This window comes from Lemur catta, chromosome 1 (genome assembly GCF_020740605.2).
Source record: "Lemur catta isolate mLemCat1 chromosome 1, mLemCat1.pri, whole genome shotgun sequence".
In the NCBI taxonomy this organism is placed as follows: Eukaryota; Metazoa; Chordata; class Mammalia; order Primates; family Lemuridae; genus Lemur; species Lemur catta.
In genome coordinates this window covers 224,340,474-224,365,871 of record NC_059128.1, presented here as the reverse complement: position 1 = coordinate 224,365,871, position 25,398 = coordinate 224,340,474, and the positions used below count along the sequence as shown (strand labels likewise).

The following is a 25,398-nucleotide window of genomic DNA, read 5'->3' as shown; positions in this document are numbered from 1 at the left end:
TTCTGGAGATCAGGAGCCCCAAAATGGGTCTCTCAGCTGGCTAATATCAAGGTGTTGGCAGAATTCTTCTTTCTGGAGGCTTTAGGGGGGAATTTGTTTTCTTGCCTTTTCCAGGTTCTAGAGGCTGCCCTCATTCTTTGGTTTTTAGCCCCCTTTGATCTTCAAAGCCCAAAATGGTCAGTCAAGTCTTTTTCATATTGCATCACTCTGACACTGACTTCCCTGCCTCACTCTTTCACTTATGAGGATGTTTGTAGTTATAGTGAGGCCACCTGGAAAATGCAGGATAATCTCCCTATCTCAAGGTCAGCTGAATAGCAATCTTAATTCCATCTGCAACCTTAATTTCTCCTTGTTATGTAACATAACATATTCAAAGATTCCAGGGATTAGAACATGGACATCTTTGGGGCAGGAGGCATTATCTTGCCTATCACATTGGTAATCACCCTGTATTTCATTCTTCATCTTTTTCCCTTCATAAATCTTCAGCTCTCAATTATTTGTTTTATCTTATCTACCTTTCTCTATCACCAGAAAGTTTGGCTACTCTCTAATCTGTCACTTGATTTCTCTTTAGTGACACGCAAAAGGGCCAGAAATAATCTCTTTTGGAAATAATAATTCAGCCAGTAAAATTCCTTGAAAAATTACACACACAATGTATATTTGTTAAAGAAGTTAATGAAATTATCAATTGAAAAACTTTATGTAAATTAATAGATGCATTTGAATTAATTTCAATTTTCAAAGCAGAATTATTTTAAAATCATTAAATTTTCGTTAAATTCAGAAACATTAAATGGAATGTTTGTGGCCGGGTGCAGTGGCTCACACCTGTAATGCTAGCACTCTGGGAGGCCAAGGCGGGTGGATAGTTTGAGCTTAGGAGTTTGACACCAGCCTGAGCAAGAGCGAGACCCTGTCTCTACTAAGAAAATTAGAAATTATATGGACAACTCAAATAAAAAAAAAAATATATATATATGTATATATAAATTAGCCGGGCATGGTGGCACATGCCTGTAGTCCCAGCCACTCGGGAGGGTGAGGCAGGAGGATCGCTTGAGCCCAGGAGTCTGAGGTTGCTGTGAGCTAGGCTGACGCCATGGCACTCTAGCCCGGGCAACAGAGTGAGACTCTGTCTCAAAAAAAAAAGGATTGTTTGCTGTATAATACATAAATTATTATGCTACTAAGAAATGGAAATAATAACTTTTGCAGGCTGTAGCAGAACTTTTTACAGTGTTTTTCTTTTCTCTATTTGATATTATTGATAATGGAAAAATTAATTGATACTCCATAACTTCTTTGACCAATGGCTATAAATTATTTGGAGTATCCCCAAAAACGTATATGGGCTCTCTTTCTTCAAAAATCTTTCGAGGCTCTTGTAGTGATTATGTGATATTCAACTGTATAGCTATCCACTTCTACCCTGTGTTCCCAGGATATCTCTTACATTTTCCACAATAGAAACATCAAAATTATTTTGAGGGGATCATTTTGAAATATTGCTTAATTTTATCTACAGTCAGTTTCTTTAAGCAAAATATCATTTTTCTTTGGAGACCTTGTATAAGCAGTTGTTGGTAGTAAACAAAATAAAACTAAAACCTTTTACTAATTTAAATAGTAAATTGATATATTGATATAGTACTTACATTGACAAAGCATTTCTTAATACACAGTGATTTAACAAATATTTTTAAAGTTCTACTAAGTGCTGAACTGTTAAGGATATAAAATAATCATAATGCTACTGAATGCTGTGGATTACCAATGTTATATTTTCTTCCAAGAAGGAGATTAATCTGTGTGTGAACAATCTAATTAAAATTAGAAACAATCCAATTTCAAGGGTGTGATTCATGGAATTAGTTCCTAGGAGCAATTATTGAGTTAGTCGTGGCCCCTTCAGGAAATAGATGGGCACATAGAGGATAATTGAAGAGAGTTTAAAGAAAGGACTGTTTATGAGTATGGCCCAGTATAAGGGAAGCACCCAGTGGCCAGTGAGTTAGTCTGCTCAGATTGCTATAACAAAATACCACAGACTGGATGGCTTAAACAACAGAAATTTATTTCTCACAGTTGTGGAGGCTGGGAAGTCTAAGATCAAGGTAGATTTCATTGTGAGGCCTCTTCTTTTGGCTTTTAGGCAGCCACAATCTCATTTGTTTCCACAACCTCTTCTTTGTGCATGTGCGGAGAGAAAATGAGCTCTCTGGTATCTCTTGTTATACAACCACTAATTCAGGGCCCTACTATTATGACATCATTTAACCTTAATTACTTCCTTAGACACCCTGTCTCCAAGTACAGCCACACTGGAGGTTAGGGCTTCAACATATGAATTTTTTGGGGGAAGGGTGGACACAAATATTTAGTCCATGATGACCGGCAACAATAGGAAGCCATATGCATGAGCTGTTACTCCTTGAAAAGCTTTAATCATAGAAGTAGAGCTGTTAGAAATGAGCTGTGACTTGGAAGTGAGTTACTGTCAAACTATGACATGGTTCTACCCTCCAACTTTTACCTACAACCTCCTGGAGTCCAAAGGGCTAAGGGCTAAGGGATTTGCTTTTCATTAGTCTCCCAAGATGCAGAGAAGGGTAGAAAAGAGTAGTAAACAGATCTAGTCAGGTGAATGGAGTGTAACCAGCACAGTTACATAAGTTATCTTTTCTAACTCACAAATTATGGGACTCTCACTCCACTAAATTTCAAGTTGACTTAGTTTGAAGCCATAGGTGGAGAATGCCTTTATTGGAAAATCAGAATTCTATATCATCTCTGTTTGTATTACTGGCAAGCTCTGTGTTATCTTTTTATTTAGAATGTTTCTAAAGATTAAAAATAATCAACACATGCCAACTTTTACCTATTATTTTATCTTATGCATAAATCTTCCTCTATGTGTGGTTTATGTCCCAAAGTACAGCAAAGCAACAGTTGATCACTTTTCACCATCACCTAACAAGGATCACTAACTTTTCAGCTTGCAATAGTGTGTCCTCATTTGTGTTACTTTTCCTCATCCACTTAGCAAAAATTCCACATTTAGGTTCTGTTTTTGTACTACTTAACTTCTGAAAATAACTTCTGTATCAATTGTGGTTCTTAGTTGTTAAAAACAGTAAACTAATTGGTTGATTAATTAGAAAGGAAGTTTATTAAAAGGATTTATTGGGTAACTCATTGGGAGAGCTGGAAAAATGGGTTCAAGGCAAGCTTCCAAGACCAACACTGAATACCATCCTATAGAAGTGACCTGAGGTGGATTGTATTGATGCTATTAAAACAAATCAGGATCTCTTCCCCCACTGTACCATTCATTATTGCATGTAAGAAGAATTTAGGGAGGGAAAAGATAAACAGCAACATCCATAAGGCGTACGATTGAGACCCCCATAAGGAATTTGGGTATATTCTCATGGCAGTGGACTTTTAAATAGGAGTAGCATTGTAACAAGATGACTCAGGATGCGTTGTGGAGAACAGATTTGGAAACAAGGTGTATTAGTTAGGATTCTCCAGAGAAACACAACCAATAAGATATATGTGTATATGTAATTCTAATTCTGTCTGCCTACCTGTATCTATCTATCAACTATCTAGAAATATTTAAAGGAATTGGCTCACACACTGTAGGGGCTAGCAAGCCCAAAATTTACAGGGCAGATTGGCAGCCTGGAGACTCAGGGAAGAGTTGATGTTGCAGTCCTATATCCAAAGGTAGTCTGGAGGCAAAATTTTTCTTTCTCAGGGAATGTCAATCTTTTCTCATAAGGCCTTCAATTGATTAGATGAGGCTCATCCACATTATTGAGGGTAATCTGCTATACTCAAAGTCTACTGATTTAAATATTAACCACATCTGAAAAATACCTTCACAGCAAGATCTAGACTGGTATTTGACCAAAAACTGAGTACCTAAATTGACACATAAAATTAACCACCACATGAAGAGACGAGTTAAGAAGGAGTTGCAATGGGGAAGAGATGATAGTAGAGCAAAAATAGAGGCACTCAAGAGATATTTAAAAATAAAATTGACTAACATAACATGTTGGATTTGGAGTGGAATCAAGGATAACAATGAGGCCTAACCATCTTAGTGGATGGTATTGCCACTCAATGAGATAGGAAACGAGAAAAGCAAAGCAGAATTTGAATGGGGAGACAACTTCAGTTTGTTACATGCTAAGTATAAGACTTTTGCGGTATGTTCAAGTAAAGCAATACACTTAGGCAATGAGATATTTTTTACAAAATGTAGGAGAGAATTCTGAGCTGCAGATAAAGATTTGGGAATCATTAACATATAATGGTAATTGAAGCCTGGGATGGCCCAGGAGGAGTGAGTGAAGTGTGAAAAGAAGTATAGGAAGTATAGAAGTCTAGAAAAGAGGTATAGAAGTCTAGAAAATAACTTAGGAAAATATATAAGAAACAGAGGAAAATAATTTCCCAAAAGAACCTGAGAGGTGATGGCCAAAAATAAATTAATTGGAGAGTGTGGTTGTTATAAAAAGGTAAAGGAAGAAGAATGTACCAAGAAGAAAAGTTGATCATAAAGTCAAATAGTGCAATAGGGGTCAAGTTGGAGAAAGACTGAAAAGTGATAATTGAATTTAGCTACTGAAAAGTTATTGATAAACTTATTATCTGTTAGATAATTAATTCACATGATTTTTGTAGAATATTTACCCACTTGGTGTTAAACCAATATATTACCAAGTACTCTGTAATTGTATTTCTAACTCTAGCATTAACTGTTATATTTTCATGTAACTAAGAACTTATAATTTCCAAGATAAATTATAGTCTTTTATCTAAAATTCTATACTTTGAGTTCTGTGAACATTTGTTATATAAACTAAATGTCACCACTTAAAAGTATAAAGCAGATTGTGAAAACATGAATTAAACTGATAAATTATTACTTTAAGAAATGCTTAGAAGATCTTGAGATATTTTAAGTCTTAATTAAAAACAGTATATTTTCATGCTATTTCTGTGGACTTTTAGATGGAATCTGTGCAAGTCTTTTAGATAGGAACTACTGAAATAGCACTAGGAAATTAAGCTTTGGATATTATTTAAAAATGAGCATCTTTAAAATACCACTCTCTGTCTATGCAGCAAATGGAGGCTAGTGGTACAGACAAAGGTAGGTAAACCTTATTTTACTCCTAAATTGTTACTAGATGACCCTGCCATATAAAACGTATCTCCCATATTTATCATCCCACAAATTGCCCTCTCAAAAAATAAGGCCCACACTTTTTGCTATGATCCTTGAGTAGCTGGGCTCTTCCTTCTTGTGCTGAGCATTTACCAAGTAAGGGAAGCTAAGTTATCCTAACCGCTAAACATCAATTTGTGAATCTGGTATTGATAGTATTCAAAATTCCCTATTGTTTGTGGACAGTGCACCCTTTTATCAGTAGATAGGGAGATTTCATTGTCACATAGCAGCAGAGTGAATTTAACTTACACAGGGGTAAGGATGATTCCTAGTTTTATGGTTATGTACAGAAGCATGTGGACTCCCACCCAAAATTTGGTTCTGATGTCCAGAATAATGATGTCACACACACCCCAACAGAATGTGAAAAGGTGTGTTACACAATTAAAGACTCTGGAGAGAGCAGGGCAGATCTCTTAAGCAAATCCAAAATGGCTTGAGAAAGAAAGGAAAGGAGACTGGCCTAAATTTTTGTCCTGATTACACGGTAGGGCTGGGGTGAGAGTTCTTCCATCAGGACAGGGCTTGCATGTTTTGAATCTCCCTCTGGCACTAACAGAGAAAACAACCAGATGTGAGCACAGGGGGAAGAGGAAAGTAGAGTGAGGCTTAAAAGCTGTCAATGGTCTGACATCAGAAATTGGAGTCAGAACCCTCATTATATTAGTTTCTTTCTCCATAGCTACACAGAGCCATTAATCTGTGGAGATGAGGGCAATTGTTCAGAGTACAAATTCTTTTTTTGTGGAAAACTTAGCTATTTACATATTATGATTTAAAGAAACAAATTTTCAATTATTAATTTTGTCAAAAAGAAAGCTATCAGGATTTTATTTAATTTTAATGAATCTAGATCAATTTAGGGAGTGTTGCCATCTTAACAATATTAAGTCTTCTAATACATGAACATGGTATATATCTCCATTTATTTGGGGCTTCAATTTCTCTTTGCAATATTTTGTAACTTGCAGTGAACAGGTCTCTAAATATCTTTTGTTAAATATATTCCAAAGTATTTTTGATGTTGTAAAATATATAATTGTTCTTTGCTAGTAGATAGAAATACAATAGATTGTTAAAATTTTGATTTTGCATTCTGCAACCTTATTAAATGCACTTGTTAGTTTCAGTAGCATTTTATGATGTTTTTATGGTTTTCCTTTTTTTTGTTTTTAATTTCAAAATATTAAGGGGATAGAAATGTCTTAGGTTACATAGATCACTTTTGTAATGCTTGAGTTCCAGCTGTAGGTGTGCCTGTCACTCAAATAATGTTCACTGTACCCATTAGGTAGGTTTTTGCCCTTTCCCTCCTCCTCCCTTCCCCCTGGTTGATTTCCACTGAGTTTTACTTCCCTCTGTGCACATGTGTGCTGATCGGTTCCAATTTAAGAGTAAGTACATAATGGTATTTGTTTCTCCATTCTTGAGATATTTCACTTAGGAGAATGGTCTCCAGTTCCATCCAGACTATTGCAAAAGATATTAATTCGTTTTATAGCTGAGTAGTACTCCATGGTATACATATATCACATTTTATTAATCCACTCATGAATTGATGGGCACTTGGGTTGATTCCACATCTTTGCAATTGTGTATTGTGCCGCAGTAAACATTTGAGTATAGGTATCTTCTTGATGAAAAGTCTTCTTTTCTTTGGGGTAGATAACCAACAGTGGGATTGCTGGATGGAATGGTAGGTCTACTTTTAATTCTTTGAGGCATCTCCATACTGTTTTCTGTAGAGGTTGTACTAATTTACAGTCCCAATGGTAGGTCTACTTTTAATTCTTTGAGGCATCTCCATACTGTTTTCTGTAGAGGTTGTACTAATTTACAGTCCCACCAGCAGTGTATAAGTGTTCCTTTCTTTCTACATCCATGCCAGCATCTATTGTTTCTGGACTTTTTATTAATAATAAAAGCCATTGTAACTGCGATAAGGTGATCTCTCATTGTGGTTTTAATTTGCATTTGGTGATTAGTGACGTTAACCATTTTTTCATATGTTTACTGGCTATTTATCTTCTTATGAGAAGCTTTTGTTCATGTCTTTTGCCCACTTTTTAATAGGATTGTTTGGGTTTTTTCTTGCTGATTTGCTTGAGTTCTTTGTAAATTCTGGGTATTAGCCCTTTATCACATGTGTAGCTTGTGAATATTTTTTCCCATTCTGTAGGTTGTCTATTTGCTCTGTTGATTGTTTCCTTAGCCATGCAGAAGCTTTTTAGTTTAATCAAATCCCATTTATTTTTGTTGTTGCCATGATTGCCACTGGGGCCTCAATCATAAATTCTTTGCCTAGGCTGACATCTAGAATTCTAGAATTCTTATGGTTTTATTCATTACATTTAAGTCTTTTAATCCATCTTGAATTAATTTTTGTGGGTGGTTAGAGGTATGGGTCCTCTTTCATTCTTCTGCATTTGGCCATTCAATTTTTCCAGCACCATTTATTGAATAGGCTTATTTTCCCCAGTGTACGTTGTCTGCTTTGTCAAAGAGCAGTTGGTTGTAGGGAGATGGTTTTATATCTGGGTTCTCTGTTCTGTTTCTTTGGTCTGTGTCTCTATTTTTATACCAATACCATGCAGTTTTGGATAACATAGTCTTGTAGTATAGTTTGAAGTCTGGTAATGTGATGCCTCTAGATTTGTTCTTTTTGCTTAACATTACTTTGTCTAATCGGGCTCTTTGCTGGTTCCAAACAAAGTGTAGAATTATTTTTTCTAGATCTGTGAAGTCTGATGTTGATAATTTGATGGGGATTGCATTGAATTTGTAAATCACTTGTCTTATTCCAGTTCTAAAAGGGAATGCTTTCAACTTCTCCCCATTCAGGATGATGTTGGCTGTGGGTTTGTCATATATGGCTCTTATATTCTGAGATATGTTCCTTCTATGTCTAGTTTGTTGAGGATTTTTATCATGAAAGGTTGCTGGATTTTTTTTAATGCTTTTTAAACATCCATTGAGATGATCATGTGGTCTTTGTTTTTGGTTCTGTTTATGCAGTGAATCACGTTTATTGATTTATGTATGTTGAACCTTCCTTGCACCCCTGGGATGAAGCCCACTTGGTCGTGGTGGATTACTTTTTTGATGTGGTGTTGTATTCAGTTTGTTAGTATTTTATTGATTTTTGTATGTATATTCATAAGGGATGTCAATCTGTAGTTTTCGTTTGTGTGTGTGTGTGCGCGCGTGCGCGTGTGTGTCCTTTCCTGGCTTTGGTATCAAGGTGCTACTGGCTTTGTAGAATGAGTTGGGGAGTATTCCCTCCTCAATCTTATGGAATAATTTCTGTGGTATGGGTACCAGGTTTTCTTTGTAGGTCTGATAGAATTTGGCTGTGAATCCATCTGGTCCAGTGCTTTTTATTTTTATCGGGAGGTTTTTATTACTGTTCCAATCTCACTTTTTGTTGTGGGTCTATTTAGGAGTTCTATTTCATCCTGGTTGAGTCTTGGGAGATTGTGTGTTTCCAGGAACTTGTCCATTTCCTCTACATTCTCTAGTTTATGTGCATAGAGATTTACATAGTATTCATTGATGATGTTTTGTATTTCTGTGATATCAGTTGTAATGTCACCTTTTTCATTTCTGACTGAGCTTATTTGGGTCCTTTCTCTTCTGTTCTTGGTTAATATAGCAAGAGGTCTGTCAATTTTGTTTATCTTTTCAAAGAACCAACTTTTTGTTTCATTAATCCTTTATGGTTTTTTTTTTCATTTCCATTTTGTTTAGTTCTGCCCTGAGCTTTGTTATTTCTTTTCTTCTGCTAGCTTTGGGTTTGATGTGTTCTTTTTTTCTAATTCTTGAGATGTGACATTAGGTTGTTAATTTGTGATCTTTATGTCTTAGTAGTTTTTCCTTTTACTCTTCAAAGAATATGTATTCTACTGTTGTTAGGTGGTATGTTCTGTGATGTCAGTTAGGTCAAGTTGATTGAAAATGTTTTACTTAAGTCTCCTTCATTCTGATTTTCTGTCTTCTATCAGTTATTGAAAGAGGGGTGTTAAAAACTCCAACTGTAATTGTTCTTTGCTAATAGAAATACAATAGATTTTTAAAATTTTGACTCTAGTATTTCTCCTTGTGGGTCTATACTCACATACATATTTAACTTATGAAAGTTAACCTTCAATTAATATTATACCACTTCCTGAATAGTATAAAAACTTTACTAAAGTTTCTATTTCTCTTCCTACTGGCTTTTATGATATTGTTAATGTCATTTTTACTTCTGCATATAAGACCACAAATGCATTAGGTTCTTTTTTTTTTTTTTTTTTTTTGTTTAAACAATTCCCTTTTAAAGATATTTTTAAAGGTATTTTATATTCCCATATATTTACCATTTTCAACATCCTTACTTCCTTTTGTATATTCAGATTTTTGTTTGTATATCCAGACACTATCTTATATCATTTTCCTTTTGGTTGAAGACTTCCCTTAATATTCCTTTTAGTGCAGGTCTTTTGGTGATGAATTATTTTAGTTTTATGTATATGAAAAATGTGTTTCTTTCAGTTTCACTTTGAAAAAAATTTTGATTATTTTTTTCAAATATTTTGTCTCCTCATCCTTTCCTATTCTTCATTACTCCAATTACAACTATATTAGGTCATTTGACATTAATCCACAGCTCAATCATGTGCTGTTCTTTTTCCCACCTCCAGGTTTTGCTCTTTGTGTTATGTTTTAGATACTTTCTTTTTTAAAATTCTTAATTATTATGGGTAAATAATGGTTGCATATATTTATGGGATCCATGTGATATTGTGATACGGACATTAAATGTGTAATGATCACCAGGGTAATTAGGGTATCCAACACCTCAAGCATTTCTCATTTCTTTGTGTTAAGAACATTCCAAGTTCACTGTTAATTATTTTAAAATATGCAGTAAATTATTAACTGTAGTCACCCTATTGTACTACCAGATGCTAGGTCTTATTTATTCTAAGTGTATTTTTATACCCATTAATCATCCCCACTTTATGATCCCTCCCTGCTGCTCTTTCTAGCCTCTGGTAACCATTACTTTACCATCTATCTATAAGAATTCCACGTTTCCTTTTTTTTTTTTTTTTTTTAGCTCTCACATATGTGTGAGAACATGCAATATATGTCTTTCTGTGCCTATCTTATTTCAATTAACAGAACATCCTCCAGTTCCATCCATGTTGTTGCAAATGACAGGAATTCATTCCTTTTTATAGCTGAGTAATATTCCACTGTGCATACGTATGACATTTTCATTTATTTATTTATTTATTTATTTATTTTTAATTTCAGCTTACTATGGGGGTACAAAAGTTCAGGTTATATATATTGCCCATGTCCTGCTCATTCCCCCTGAGTCAGAACTTCAAGCGTGTCCATTCCCCAGACAGTGTGCAACACACTCATCATGTAGGTATACACCCATCTCCTCTCCCCACCCCCCACCTCAGTCTGATACCCAATTGGTGTTATTCCCAAATGTGCACTTAGGAGATGATCAGGGAAACCAATTTGCTGGTGAGTACATGTGGTGCTTGTTTTTCCATTCTTGGGATACTTAATAGAATGGGTTCCAACTCTCTCCAGGAGAACAAAAGGGATTCTGTATCACTGTTATTTCTTATAGCTGAGTAATACTTCATGGTATACATATACCACAATTTACTAATCCACTCATGAATTGATGGGCATTTGGGTTGTTTCCACATCTTTGCAATTGTGAATTGTGCTGCCATAAACATTCGGGTACAGGTGTCTTTTTTATAGAATGACTTTTGTTCCTTTGGGTAGATGCCCAATAATAGGACTGCTGGATCGAATGGTAGGTCACATGTTGGCGTGGATGCGGAGAGACAGGAACACTCATACACTGCTGGTGGGACTGCAAACTAGTGCAACCCCTGTGGAAAGCATTATGGAAATACCTTAAACAGATTCACGTATGACATTTTTAAAATTTGTTTATCCATTGATAGAAACTTATGTTGATTCCATATGTTGACTATTGTGAATTATACTGCAGTAAACTTGGGAGTGCAGATATATGTTCAGTGTACTGATTTCTTTTCTCTTGGATATATACCCAGCAGTGGGATAGCTGGATCATAGGGTAGTTCTATTTTCAGTGTTTTGAGGAACCTCCACACTGTTCTTGATAATGGCTATACTAAATTTACATGCCCACCAACCATGTATGAAGGTTGCCTTTTTCTACTTTCTTGTCAGCATTCATTATTGCCTATCTTTTCAATAAAAGCCATTTAACTGGGGTGAGATGATATTTTATTGTGGTTTTGATTTGCATTTCTCTGATGAATAGTGATGTTGAACTTTTTTTTATATACCGGTTGACCATTTGTCTTCTTTTGAGAAATGTCTATTCAGCCATTTTGTCCATTTTTAATTGGATTACTTATATTTTTGCTATTGAGTTGTTTGAGCTCCTTATGTATTCTTTTTGTTAATCCCTTGTGAGATGGATAGTTTGCAAATACTTTCTCCCATTCTATGGGTTGTCTCTTTACTTTAGTGATTGTTTTCTTTGCTGTGCAGAAGCTTTTTACCTTGATGTGATCCCATTTGTCCATTTGTGCTTTGGTTACTTGTGATTTTGAGGTCTTAAGGAATCTTTGGAATATTTTCTTCTAGTAGTTTCATAGTTTCAGGTCTTAAATTTAAGTCTTCAATCCATTTTTATTTTATTTTTATATATGGCAAGAGATAGGGATCTAATTTCATTCTTCTGCATATTATCAGTTTTCTCAGCACCATTTATTTAAGAGATGGTCCTTTCCCCAATGTATATTCTTGGCACCTTTGTCAAAAATGAGTTCACTGTAAAGGGGTGGTTTTATTTCTGGATTATCTGTTCTGTTCCATTGGCCTATTGTCTCTTTTTGTGACAGTACCTTCCATTTTGGTTACTATAGCTTTGTAGTATATTTTGAAGTCAGGTAATGTGATTCCTCCAGTTTTTTCTTTTTGCTCAGGATGGCTTTGGCTCCTCTGGGTGTTTTCTGGTTCCATAAAAGTTTTAGGATTTTTTTTTTATTTATGCGAGGAATGCCATTGAAATTTTAATAGCAATTGCATTGAATCTATAGATTGCTTTGGGTAATGTGGGCATTTTAACAACATTGATTCTTACAATTATTAAGCATGGAATATTTTTCCATTTATTTGTGTCCTCTTCAATTTCTTTAATTAAAATAAATGTTTTATAGTTTTCATTATAGAAATCTTCACTTCTTTGTTTAAGTTTATTCCTAGGCACTTAATTTTATTTATAGCTTTGTAAATGAGATTACTTTCTAGGTTTTTTTTTTTTCAGATTGTTTACCATTGGCACATAGAAATGCTGCTAGTTTTTTTCCCATAAATCCAAGGAAGTCAAGTTAAAAAAAAAAATGCTGCTTATTTTTGTATGTTGATGTTGTATCCTGCAACTTTGCTGAATTTGTTTATCTATTCTAATACTTTTTGGGTGGAGTCTATAGGTTTTTATAAATATAAAATCATATTGTCTGCAAACAAGGATAATTTGACTTCTTCCTAACCAAACTGGATGCCTTTATTTCTCTCTCTTGTCCAATTGCTCTTGCTAGGACTTCCAGTACTATGTTGAATAAAAGTGGTGAAAGTGAGCATTCTTGTCTTGTTCCAGACTGAATGTATGATACTAGCTGTGGGTTTATCGTATATGGCGTTTATCATGTTGGGGTATGTTTCTTCTATACCCAGTTTTTTGAGAGTTTTTATCGTGAATGGATGTTGAATTATATGCTTTCTGAGCATCAACTGAAATGATCATATGGATATTGTCCTTCATTCTGTTGATATATTAATATCACATTTATTGATTTGTGTGTGTTGAAGCATCTTTGCATACTTGACATGAATCCCACTTGATTATGATGAATGATCTTTTAATGTGTATGTGTATATTTGGTTTTTTTGTTTGTTTGTTTTGAGATAGATCTTGCTCTGTTGCCTGGGCTAGAGTGCAGTGGCATTATCATAACTCATTGCAACCTCAAATTCCTGGGCTCAAGCAATCTTCCTGCCTCAGCCACCCAAGTAGCTGCACTTACAGGCATGTGCTACCATGCCTGGCTAATTTTTAAATTTTTTTTAGAGATGGGGTCTTGCTATGTTGCTCAGTCTGGTCTTGGACTGCTGGCCTCACATGATCCTCCTGCCTTGGCCTCCCAAAGTGCTGCATACAGGCATGAGTTGTTGAATTTGGTTTGCTAGTTTTTTGTTGAGGATGTTTGCATCTATGGTCATTAGAGTTATTGACCTCTAGTTTTCTTTTTTTGTTGTGTCTTTTTCTGGTTTTGGCATCAGGGTAATGCTGGCCTTGTAGAATGTGTTTGGAAGTATTTCCTCCTTCTCAATTTTTGGAATAATTTGAGTAGGATTGGTGGTAGTTATTCTTTAAATGTTTGGTAGAATTCAGCAGTGAATCCATTAGGTCTTAGGCTTTTCTTTGATGGGAGACTTTTTATTACTTCTTCTATTTTGTTACTTGTTATTGGTCTATTTATGTTTTGGATTTCTTCATGGTTTAATCTTGGGAAGTTGTATGGGTCTAGGAATTTATCTGTTTCTTCTAGGGTTTCCAATTTATTGGGTTATAATAATAATCCCTAATGATTCTTTAAATTTTTGTAGTATCAGTTGTAATGTGTCCTTTTTCATTTCTGATTTTATTTATTTGTGTCCTCTCTTGTTTCCTTAGTCTAACTAAAGGTTTGTTAATTTTGTTTACATTTTCAGAAAACCAACTTTTAATTTTGTTGATCTTTTTTATTGTTTGTTTAGTCTTAGTTTTTTTTTTTCCTGCTCTGATCTTTATTATTTGTTTTCTTCTACTAATTTTGCATTTGGTTTGCTCTTTTCTATTTTCTTGAGTTATATTGTTAGGTTGTTTATTGGAAGTTTTTTCAACTTTTTTATATAAGCATGTATTATTATAAACTTTCCTTTTAATACTACTTTTGTCACATCCCATAGAGTTTATTTCCATTTTTACTTAAGAAATTTTAAAATTTCCTTCTTAATTTCTTCATTAACTCAATGGTCATTCAGGAGCATGTTATTTAATTTCTATGTGTTTCAATAATTTCTTTTGTTATTGATTTATGGTTGTATTCCATTTTGGTTAGAAAGGATACCTGATATGATTTCAATTTTTTTTAATTTTTTGAGAATTGTTATGTGGCATAAAATGTGGTCTATGCTTGAGAACGTTTCGTGGACTGAGGAGAAAAATGTGTATTTTGTAGCTGTTGGACAAACTGTTGTGTAAATATCTGTTAGGTCCATTTGGTCTAAGGCACAGATCAAGTCCAATGTTTTTTTGTTTCCTGTATGGATGATCTGTCCAATGTTAAAAGTGGATTCGAGGTCCTCTGACATTATTTTATTGGAATCTCTCTCTCTCTCTAGCTCTAATATTTGCTTATATATTTGGGTGCTCCAATGTTGGGTGCATAAATATTTATAATTGTTACATCCTCTTGCTGATTTGACTCCTTTATCATTATTGAAGAACCTTTTTTGTCTCTTTTTACACTTTCTGTCTTTCAACATATTTTATCTGATGTAAGTATAATTTAGTTACTCCTGCTCTTTTCTGGTTTCCATTTACATGAGATATCTTTTATTTTCAGTCTATGTCTTTTTAAGTAAATTTCATTACTTATAAGCAGCACATAGTTGGGTCTTTTTTAAAAAATCTATTCAGCCATTCTATGTCTTTTAATGGGAGAATTTAGTTCATCTGCTTTCAGTTTTATTCATAGTAAGGTTTTACTACTGCCCTTTTCTTGTTTTCCATTTTTTTGGTTGCTTCTCTCTTTTTTTCTTTCTGTCTTTCTTTGTGTAAAAGTGATTTTTTTGTGGTAGTATGTTTTAATCTTGTTTTTTTTTTTGTATCTGTTATAGATTTTCATTTTGTTTCTACTCTGGCACTTGCAAATAGCATCTTATTAGCAATTATTTTAAACTGTGGACAACTTAATTCTAATTCTGACTACCAACAAAACAATTAAGCAAAGAGAAAACTAAAAATTTCTACACTTTAACTTTATCCCTCCTATTTTTGACTTTTTCTTGTCCTTCTTCATATCTTTTTATACTGTATATTTCTTAAAAAGTTATTGTAATCATTGTTTTTGATAGGTCTTTTAGTCTTCCTATGAAAGATATGAGTGGTTTATATATGCAATTACAGTATTAGAGAATTCTGTGTTTATCTGTGTACTTACAATTAATTACCAGGTAGTTTTATATCTTCAGATGATTTCTTGTTATTCATTAATATACTTTTCTTTCAGATTGAGGAACTTCCTTTAGCAGTTTTTATAAGACATGTCTGGTGTTGTCAAAATATCTTAACTTTTGTTTGGGAAAGTCCGTATTTCTCCTATATGCTGGAAGGATAATTTTGCTAGATACAATATTCCAGGTTGGAATTTTTTTCCTCCAGCTTTTGACTCTATCATCCGACTCCCTTTTTGCCCATATGGTTTCTGCTAAGAAGTATGCTGCCAGGTGTATCAGAGATCCTTTATATGTTATTTGCTTCTTTTCTCTGCTGCTTTTAGGATCTTTTCTTTATCCTTGACCTTGGAGAGTTTGATTATCAAATATATGTCTTGGAATGAATCTGCTTGGTGTCTTATAACCTTTTTGTACCTGGATATTATCTTTCTCTAGGTTTGGAAAGTTTTATGTTATTATTTATTTCAATAAACTTGCTACCTGATCTTTTTCTATACATCCTTTTACAAGCCAAAACTCTTAGAATTTGCCCTTTTGAGGCAATTTTCTAGATCATGTAGGTATGCTTTCTTTTTTATTTTTTTCTTCCCTAACTCTGTATTTTCATATAGCCTGTCTTAAAGTTCACTAAATCTTTCTTTTCTTGATAAATTCTGCTGTTGAGAGACTAGGATGCATTTTTCAGCATGTCAATTGAATTTTTTAGCTACAGAGTTACTACTGCTTGATTTTAAAAAATTACTTCAGTCTTCTTGTTAAGTTTCTGTGATAGATTTCTGAATTCCTTCTCTGTGTTATATTGAAGCTCATTGAGCTTCCTCAAGATGGCTATTTGGAATTCTTTCTGAAAGGTCACATGTCTCTGTCACTCTGAGATGGGTCACTGATGCCTTATATATTTTATTTTATTTTTTTAGTGAGGTCATGTTTTCCTGAATGTTCCTCATACTTGTAGATGTTCATCAGTGTCTGAGCATTGGAGAGTTGTGTGTTTATTCCAATTTTCGCAATCTGGCTTGTTTGTATTCATCCTTCTTAGGAATGTTTTCCATGTATTCAAAAGGGATTGATTCTTGTGTTCTAAGCCTGTGGTCACTGCAGCCACATCAGCACTAGGGGGTGCTCTAAGCCCAGTAATGCTGTGACTCTTGCCTATTCCTAGAGGTATAATGGGCTGAAGTTTTGGTTCTTATGAATGTGACTTTTTGCATAGTTGTTCAATTTGGTGTTCCTTCGGGGAGATGATCACTGGATGGTTCTGTTTTCAGTCTTGCTCTGCCTCCTTAAAGTTATAATCTTTGATAGTTTCTATTGATATGTGTTCAAGTTCACTAATCTTCAATGTATTTTTAAAAACTCTCTAGATGTTCTATTTGTGTAGATAGATTGATCTTTCATATAGCTACTTAACATGCGCAATCTGCTCTTTACCTTCTTCAACATATACCACATAGTATAATAAATATTTTAATATTTCTATTTCTAGCCTCTGTTTAATTTCTAAGACTGTTTCTATTAATTGATTTTTCTTCTCATTATAGGTAACATTTTTTATTTCTCTGTATGTCTGATTAAATGCCATGCCTTTTGAATTTTACCTTTTTAAGTACTAGAAGTTTTTGTACTTCCATAATTATCCTTTATCTTTGTTTTTTATGCACTTATGTGGCAACAGTTTGATACTTTCATGGCCTGGTTTTATGCATTGGTAGGCAGGACCAAAGCAGTCTTTATCTTAGGGGTGAATTTTTCCCAATACAGAAGAAATACTCTCTTGAGTACTTTGCATGATACTATGTTACTATTTATTTTGTAGTATGGTTTTGTCTTTTTACCTTATTTACAGTGTTTTCCATGTAGAAATTTTATGTTTTCGTGTACTCAAATATATCAATCAATTTCTTTATGATCTATGGGTTTTAAATTATGTTTAGAAGGTTTTCATATATATCAAGATTACCAGCATATTAACCTAAATCATTTTTTTACTAATCCCATGATTTATTTATTACATTAAAATCTTTGACTCATTTTAAATTTATTTTCATGAAAGGAAGATTTAATCAGTTGAAGAAATTTCTGATGAAATAAGATAGACTTGGATTCCCAATTCTTGTTTTACTTCATGGGAGAAAAGCTGCTACCTTTCAAATCCCTTAATGTCATTTTTTTTCAACTTGCTGCAGTACTAAACATCTGTGCTATATAATTTAATTTGCATCAACTAAGACTAAGATTTTTCAACTCTATTTACAAAAATAAGGATAACTAAGAAGCAAAACATCTGTTGATAAATAAGTTAATTTCTCCTTTGCTCATTAATATTGTGCTAATTAAAATGTCAGAATCCTTGACTTTTATTATATTAGACTCGGGAGACCTGGTGTTGATTGTTATTGCCAAGATGAAAGTGGTGCAGCTGTCCTGCAGCTCCAATTTTTGATCAATGAGGTAAGGATTTCTTGACAATTTCAAACACCTCTCTACAACATACTTTGTTAATGATGTAATCTTTTAAATATGAATCTAAATGCCTATATATATAAAATATGTGTATACATATGTATAAAAATGCAATATTATTCATGGTCATCTTTTTCATAAAAGATTGTACTCATGTATTTGTTAATTTATTAAATTTTAAAGGAAAAATATTTTTATGTACCAGATCCTGTTACTGTGACTATATAACATAATTTAGATTCATTTTTAAATTTTTTTTAAAAACCCAAAGTCCTTTTATTGCTTCACTGGCCATTAAATTTTTGTTCTATCCACTCATCTCCCACCAACTTAAATTTTGTAATCCAGCCAAAACTTCATGTTTTGTCTTTATCTTCCATGAAATAATCTTTTTACTTATTTACCTTTGGGACCTTTTATCTGTACATATCTCCAAATGCATTTGTTGGTATATGTATGCATTTGTATTTACTTTTGTATCCATAGCTATTATGGCAATTAGCTGTCTACTCTGTCCATATTTTCATTGAACTATGGTTATGAGGAACTCTCTAAACACAAAATATGTTTCCGTGAAGCTCAGAGGTTGCACATATTCCATAATTGAAAGCTACTTAAGATCTTCTTGAATCGTGTTTTTACAGTGGCATCTGTGGTCTTTTAGGGTTCTTTTGGGTTAAGTGAACCTGTCAATGCAAAAATGCTTTAAAAGTTTGTGCCATGCCAAATTCAGGCACCTAGAAGATAAAATTCAGTGTGTTGGAAAAAAAGTTTGGTTGTTTTCTCAAGGCATGACAATGATTTTTTTATTCAGTGTCTGCATATATTTGCATATATCTATATATTAATATCTATCTTTCTAAAAATTTACAATATAAATGTGGGTAAAATGGCTCAGAACTTTATATCAGAGATACAAAAGAAAAATTTGTAATATTGGCAAATGTTCAGTTATCACTTGGTTCAAAATCTTTCTCAGAAGGCTGTGAGATCCTCCTTAAAGGACAAACATACCATATTTCATCTTGTAGGCACACTTGATATGGGGTACCAAAAAGAGAAAGAAAGGCACAGAATAAAACAGAAAATATTTAAAAGTATTTTATTATAAATAATTAGAAATTATTATCTAGAATGTCAACCTTTTTTGAGGTCTCAGTGCTACTCAGTAGTTCCTAATTGAGGAGTCTCAGCCTTTTATCTTCTGCGCAGATATATACTGGCAGGCATAATTTTCTTTTGTGTGATCTGCACTGAGTCTGATCCTCTGAGATGTTTCTTCAAGCCTCTAAGTTTGCCTCTGTGCTGCATAACTAAGGATAAATAAAGATAAACCTTCAACCTCCTTACATTGTTCACATGATCTATCCTGAACTACTCACCTTGACCCACCTAACACTCAGCTTCTATACCTTTTCCCAAACTTCCAAGTTTCTGATCTCATGAATGGTGTTTCTCTTCACAGTTATAAATATTTTCACAGATCTTCATATATAGTGCTTTGGGTAGGTTCACTTTGCTTTTGTAAATGAACACTAGACAATCTACTGATGTGTTCATTTTCATTTGTCTGGTCTGGTCTCTGTTGGTGCTATTATGCTCAGTAGTCCTGTTCACTTCCTTCCAGTGATAAGTTACATCCCAGATTTGTCATAGAATTAATGACACTAAGTTCTTCCCTAAACTTATTCAGGTATTATACTAAGATATTACTGAATATATGCTGCTTTATTTTAATTCCATTGTGTTTGGCATGTTTTATCTTTTGTATAGCATATGACTATGTATTGTAGAAAATGTTTTATTACTTTTATATATCATGTTCTATTTTTACTATATCCCAAGTGAACTTCCACCTCTCTGAGAAATGAGATCAGTAGCTTGTATCTCAAAAGAAATCAATTGTAGTTTATCAAATGCTTCCAGGTGATCCTAATAACTTTCCAGTTTGCATAGAGGAAGCATATATACAGTATACAAATAAAACAAGCAAACACAAAAATCTTCAAGGCATATATAGGGTACATCTTATTGCATGGCATAAAATTATTTATTAGTTTATGTTAAGATGTATGTATCAATGCATACCTCTTGGAACATGTATATTTATATTAATATAATTATATATAACTGTGCAAATTATACAAATTTCTTAACATTTTAATGGATAAACTCTTCGATTATGATTGTATGTTTATAAAGCTATTCCTCTCTGAGACTTAAATCATAGGTACATAATGTAAAGAGAGCCATCATGGGATACATGAGCATTTTGGGCCTTTTATTAATAGAAGGACATTTAGGTTTGTCCCTTCTTCTCTCTTCTAATTCCCAAAGAATAAATAAATGCTAGGGATTTCAATGTAGTTCTTCCTAGCATCTAAATGGAATAATCATTTTTAGATCTGTGATTTATGTTGTAAAGGTTACTTGAAACAAAGTACCTTGGAAAATATTTAAAGCATTTTAAGTATCAGGACCACTATGGTTCTACAAGATCAGTTTTAGAGAACATATTCAATGCTCTAGCTTTAAGCATTGACATTTTCAGCTGGGAAACTATCATTATGGCAAAGTCCTGACATATTTTGAGATGGTCTTACTTAGTTAAATAGTTTAAACACATATATATATATAAAGTCATACATAGCAGTTAGTTGTCCATCCCATATGCTTTCTGCGATATAAGAGGTGGAAAACATCCTATTGTATTTGAGATAGGATTCATTTGTATTTGGTGGTGCTATATACAAATAATCAGTATTTTTATAGTTATACTGAATTATAGTTGATTATATGTTCTAGATGATTTCCTTTATAATAGATGGGGCTTCTTAGGCTGTGCAAAGCAAATTAAATTATACCAAATATACTTTTTATGAAGAATATATGCTTTCCAATCACACAGGAAATTCTTGCAAAAGAGAATTTTTATATGAACTGTATTCAATTTATATTAAGGTCATTAAATATGAAATGTCCAATTTTGAATCAAAAGTGTAGTTTATGATCTCTCAAACAAGAAGCGGTACAATTAATCAAAGTATGCATCTAAACTATCAATGCAGTTTTGCCATCTTAATGGTAGCTTGTTTATGCCAGCAGTGAAGAAGTCTGGAGAGCAAGTAGTGATCAAATCATGAAAGGCGTTTTCCATAGCTTATTGAGAATTGAATATTTTTCCTTGCAAGAAGTGTTCCAAAGCCTGGAAAAAGTGGTAGTCAGTTGGTGCAAGGTCTGATGAATACAGTGGATGATAGAGAGTTTCCAAGTCCAGCTTCTGTAGTTTGAGCATCACTGTTTGTGCAACATGTGGTCGAGTGTTGTCTTGCAAGAGGATTGGCCTGTCTCTATTGAGTGGTTTTGGCTGTTTAATCGTAAGCATCCCCATTTTTTGTCCAGTTGGTTGCAGTTGACATCCGCTGTAATTGATCGAAGGTTCAGGTTTCATGAAGTTACAGTGGACAATACCAGCACTGGACCACCAAACAGACACCATTACCTTTTTTGATGAGTATTCAGTTTTGGACTGTGTTTTGGCACTTCATCTTTATCCAACCATTTTTCTGCATGCTTGCAATTGTCAAAAAGAGTCCATTTTTCATACACATAATACAGTGTAGACATGGTTCACCTTTATGTCGTGACAGCAAAGAAAGACAAGCTTTGAGATGATTTCTCTTCTGATGCTCATTTACTTCATGCAGTACCCGTCTATGTGGCTTCTTTACCTTGCTGATTTGTTTCAAATGGTCCAAAATTATTGCAATAGTAATGTCAAACCTTGCTGCTACTTCATACATGGGTTGTGCTGGATTTGCTTCCACTATAGCTTTCAGCTCATCATTATCCACTTTGGTCTTGGGTTGCCCACATGGCTCATTTTCAAGATTAAAATCATAAGAATGGAACTTCTCAAACCATTGGCGTACTATGTGTTCATTAGCCACATCCTTCCTGAACACTTCATTGATATTTCCAGCTGCCTGCACTGCATCATGATGGAACTTATATTCAAAAATAACACAAATTTTTGACTTATTTATGGTTTCACAAAAATTGCTCTAAAATTTTGAAAGATTATCACAAGCCAAAACATGTGTTTGAAAGACTGAGGATGTACCTTCACAATAAACATAAAACAAGAGTATCAAGGTGAAATGTTGGAGATGTCAACTGTGAAACTTAGTACTTAAGGAAATCGGACATTTCATACATAATAACCTAAACTCGGTGGATATTTGCTTCCTTGTAAAGCTATATACAATATGTGTGAATAGTAGAAACAAAAAAAATTAAACTTTTATTTTTCCCAAAGAAAAACCTTAATGGTAACAATGATGCTACAATAATTAATGATCTCTGTTAGTAAATGGATATTCCTTGAACTAGTCATTCTGACCATCCAAATATCAGGATGATTCTTTTACTTGCCTCTTATACTTTCAGCATTCTTAACCTTCTCAATTGAAATATATGTAACTTTCCTTCCTTAAATTTCTAGGTTATATAGGCAAATAACTCTTCAAGCTGTGAAAAATTCAGTAAATTAACTTGTTTCTGCTTCACAAAAACTCTAAATTAAGTAAATTACATGCTTACTTTATCTTCTTCTTGTTCCAGGGTGCTTTGGTCAGTGCAAGTTCAGATGATACACTTCATTTGTGGAACCTTAGACAAAAAAGGCCAGCTATTCTTCATTCTCTTAAATTTAACCGAGAGCGGTAAGGACATATGAGTTAAACAATTTCTTAATACATAACCAAATTACTTCCTTATAAAGTTTCAGGTTAACTTGACAGACTTTTTTTTTCATAATCTCAATAGCTAGAAATAATTTGATGTTTTTGCTTGCTTTTATAAAAGTTTCTTTTCATATAAAATGGATAATTGATACAGAGTCAGCCATCTACTAAAGGGGAGCACCTAAGCTTTTTGTTCTCTTAGCTATAAACCAGCACTTCAGCAATGACATATTCTTTTCCCTGGTCCAGGATACTGAAAACCCAGACCTAAAATTTAAAAGTCAGGTAAATAATAAATACATTTCCACACCTCTTGATTATGGCAGTTATGTCCTACACCCTAACCCTTTTACTTAAGTATCTTTTTATATTAAAGAAAACATTGAGATAAAAGTTTTAGATATCAAAAAATGGTGGTACTAACTGTTGAGCAATACCAAACATCCAAGATTCACATTTTTAAAGATGATAATTTGATCAGAATTCAGATCCTCCCATTTTAGAAGGAAATCTCAATGATCAAAAAGAGGAAATTATATGAATACATATGGGAAAAGTTGTTAGATTTTATTTATAATAAACTGTACCACATTTTAATATTTCTAATGTTGGATTCAACTAGACCTAGAACATAACACACATCCACTTAAATGATAATTCATGTGGAGATGCAGTAAAATTTTTAATTTAACTGTATAAAATAATCAGATACTTGTTCATCATTTGGGAAACAAACTCTTGGCAGTAAATGGAAAGGAAAATCACAGAAAATTTGATGTGAATAAAAAGAATAAAACCTCTGAGAAGTAAATTTTCACACATTTGCAAGTACCATTTAAACTGAGGAATGAGCAAGGTGAACAATGGAGGCAAGCAGTCATTGGCCTATGGCATAAGATAGTGTGCATTTTATTTTGTTGAATGATAATTGTTGATGAGGAATCACCACTATATGAATGAAGTAAACCTGTTTTTATAAATTTGGGGAGAAAGTAGGATGGCAGCTATACAGACATTTTTCCTTCTAATGCAGGGGTGTTCCAATGAAGGGAGGAAAGCCCCTTGAACTCCTCAAGTGGGTTCTTGGCTTTGCATGTGAAAGAATTCAAGAGCAAGCCAACTAGGGACAGAAAGTTTATAGATCCTACTGCACAAAGTAGAGATCCTTTCCTGAGCAGGAGGGGGACCCACTATGGAGAAGTGGTAACATTTTTAAATGTTTAGAAGCCCTATACATAACCAACATTTTCTTGTGGTCAGGCCATAAAAGTTAATCATAAGTTGTCACAAAAAGGCAAGCATGAATTGTAAGGCATCCAGCTAAGTAATTTATCCATCCTCAAGTGGTCCCAGGCCCATGAATTGTTGGTGACTTCTTTGTTCGGGGTGGTTAGAGTCTGGTATAGGTCAAAAGTCTGTATCAAGGGTTCGCAACACCCCTGATATAACTGGGTACCCAGGCAGTGTGCTCTGCAAGGGATGGGAGAGACAAAGACATGGACACAAAAAGTAAAGCGAAAGGGTGTGGGGAAGTCAGGGGACCACCAGCATTCCCATGAGCCAGGTGGTACTGACTGAAATCTAGCACTCATTTTTATTCTCTTTTTCATGCTATAGATTACAATGATTTCATGTGAAAAGCTTGTGGGTTACAATGTTAGAAGTTTCAAGCTTCCCCTAATAGTCACAAGATGTCTTAGCTAATTACTCTTTTATCTGTAGAAGCAGGAACACATAGCCCGTTACTAAGCACAACTATGCCTTAAGGTATGTGTAGATAGTGTCTCTGAACTCAGCAGCTGTGGCCCATTTGATTGAGGAACAAAGAGATTAATACTTCTTATTGGGAGGTTAGCTCCCCATTAACTGAGGCATTCTACTGAGAAAGGGGAGGGAAGGAACCCAACTTGGTGTTTAAGAGTCAGAGCCTGGCGTCCCTTCTCCTGGGCTGACATTTTGCAATCTTCCTTTACAGCCATGGGTGGCTTTCATGTCAAGCTGCTCCGTGGCTTTTTAGGCATGAGGCCCCTCAGGCTTTAAGATGGGAGTCTGCTTTGCTATACTCCCGGATCACTGGAATGTCCCCCAACTAGGCAGTTAACTTCTGTCCTTATCTCTGGCTCCTGCTCAGGAAGCATTCCTTCACTTCCTCTCCTCCCACAGCCTCAGAAATGAAGTCCCTAAGCCCTGGTGGTCTTATTCCCATTAATCTGCACTCAGGCTCTCACAGTTTTCTTTTCTGCCTTATTCCTATATTACTTCTACCTCTAGCTTTTTCTTTTTCTTCTCATATGCATAATATACTATCTAAATCATTAACTCTCAATATTCTGAGTAATATTCATTAGTATTATATCTCAATATTTTAGGATTCACAATCAATGGAAATATTTTTATATCCAATCTTTGTTTTTAATTTCAAAGTATTACAGAGAGACATGTTTTTGGTTACAAGGATTGCTTTTGTAATGCTTGAGTCAGGGTTATAAGTCTGTCTGTCACCCAGATAGTGTTCATTGTACCCATTAGGCAGGTTTCACTCATCCTCTCTTCCCCATTCCCCCCTGATTGATTTCCATTCAGTTATACTTCCCTCTATGTACATGTGTTCTCATACGTTAGTTCCAATTTAATAGT

General features: G+C 34.1%; 1 protein-coding gene across 1 annotated transcript in view; it reads left to right on the top strand.

Annotated features, from left to right (window-relative positions):
* Positions 1 to 25,398, top strand: part of STXBP5L (syntaxin binding protein 5L) — a 313,084-nt gene that overhangs the window by 64,140 nt on the left and 223,546 nt on the right. Inside the window, exons 4-5 of the mRNA XM_045556950.1 lie at positions 17,923 to 18,004; positions 22,640 to 22,740. Of these exons, the coding sequence (XP_045412906.1) occupies positions 17,923 to 18,004; positions 22,640 to 22,740 (183 nt within the window). The remainder of the gene's footprint in view (positions 1 to 17,922; positions 18,005 to 22,639; positions 22,741 to 25,398) is intronic.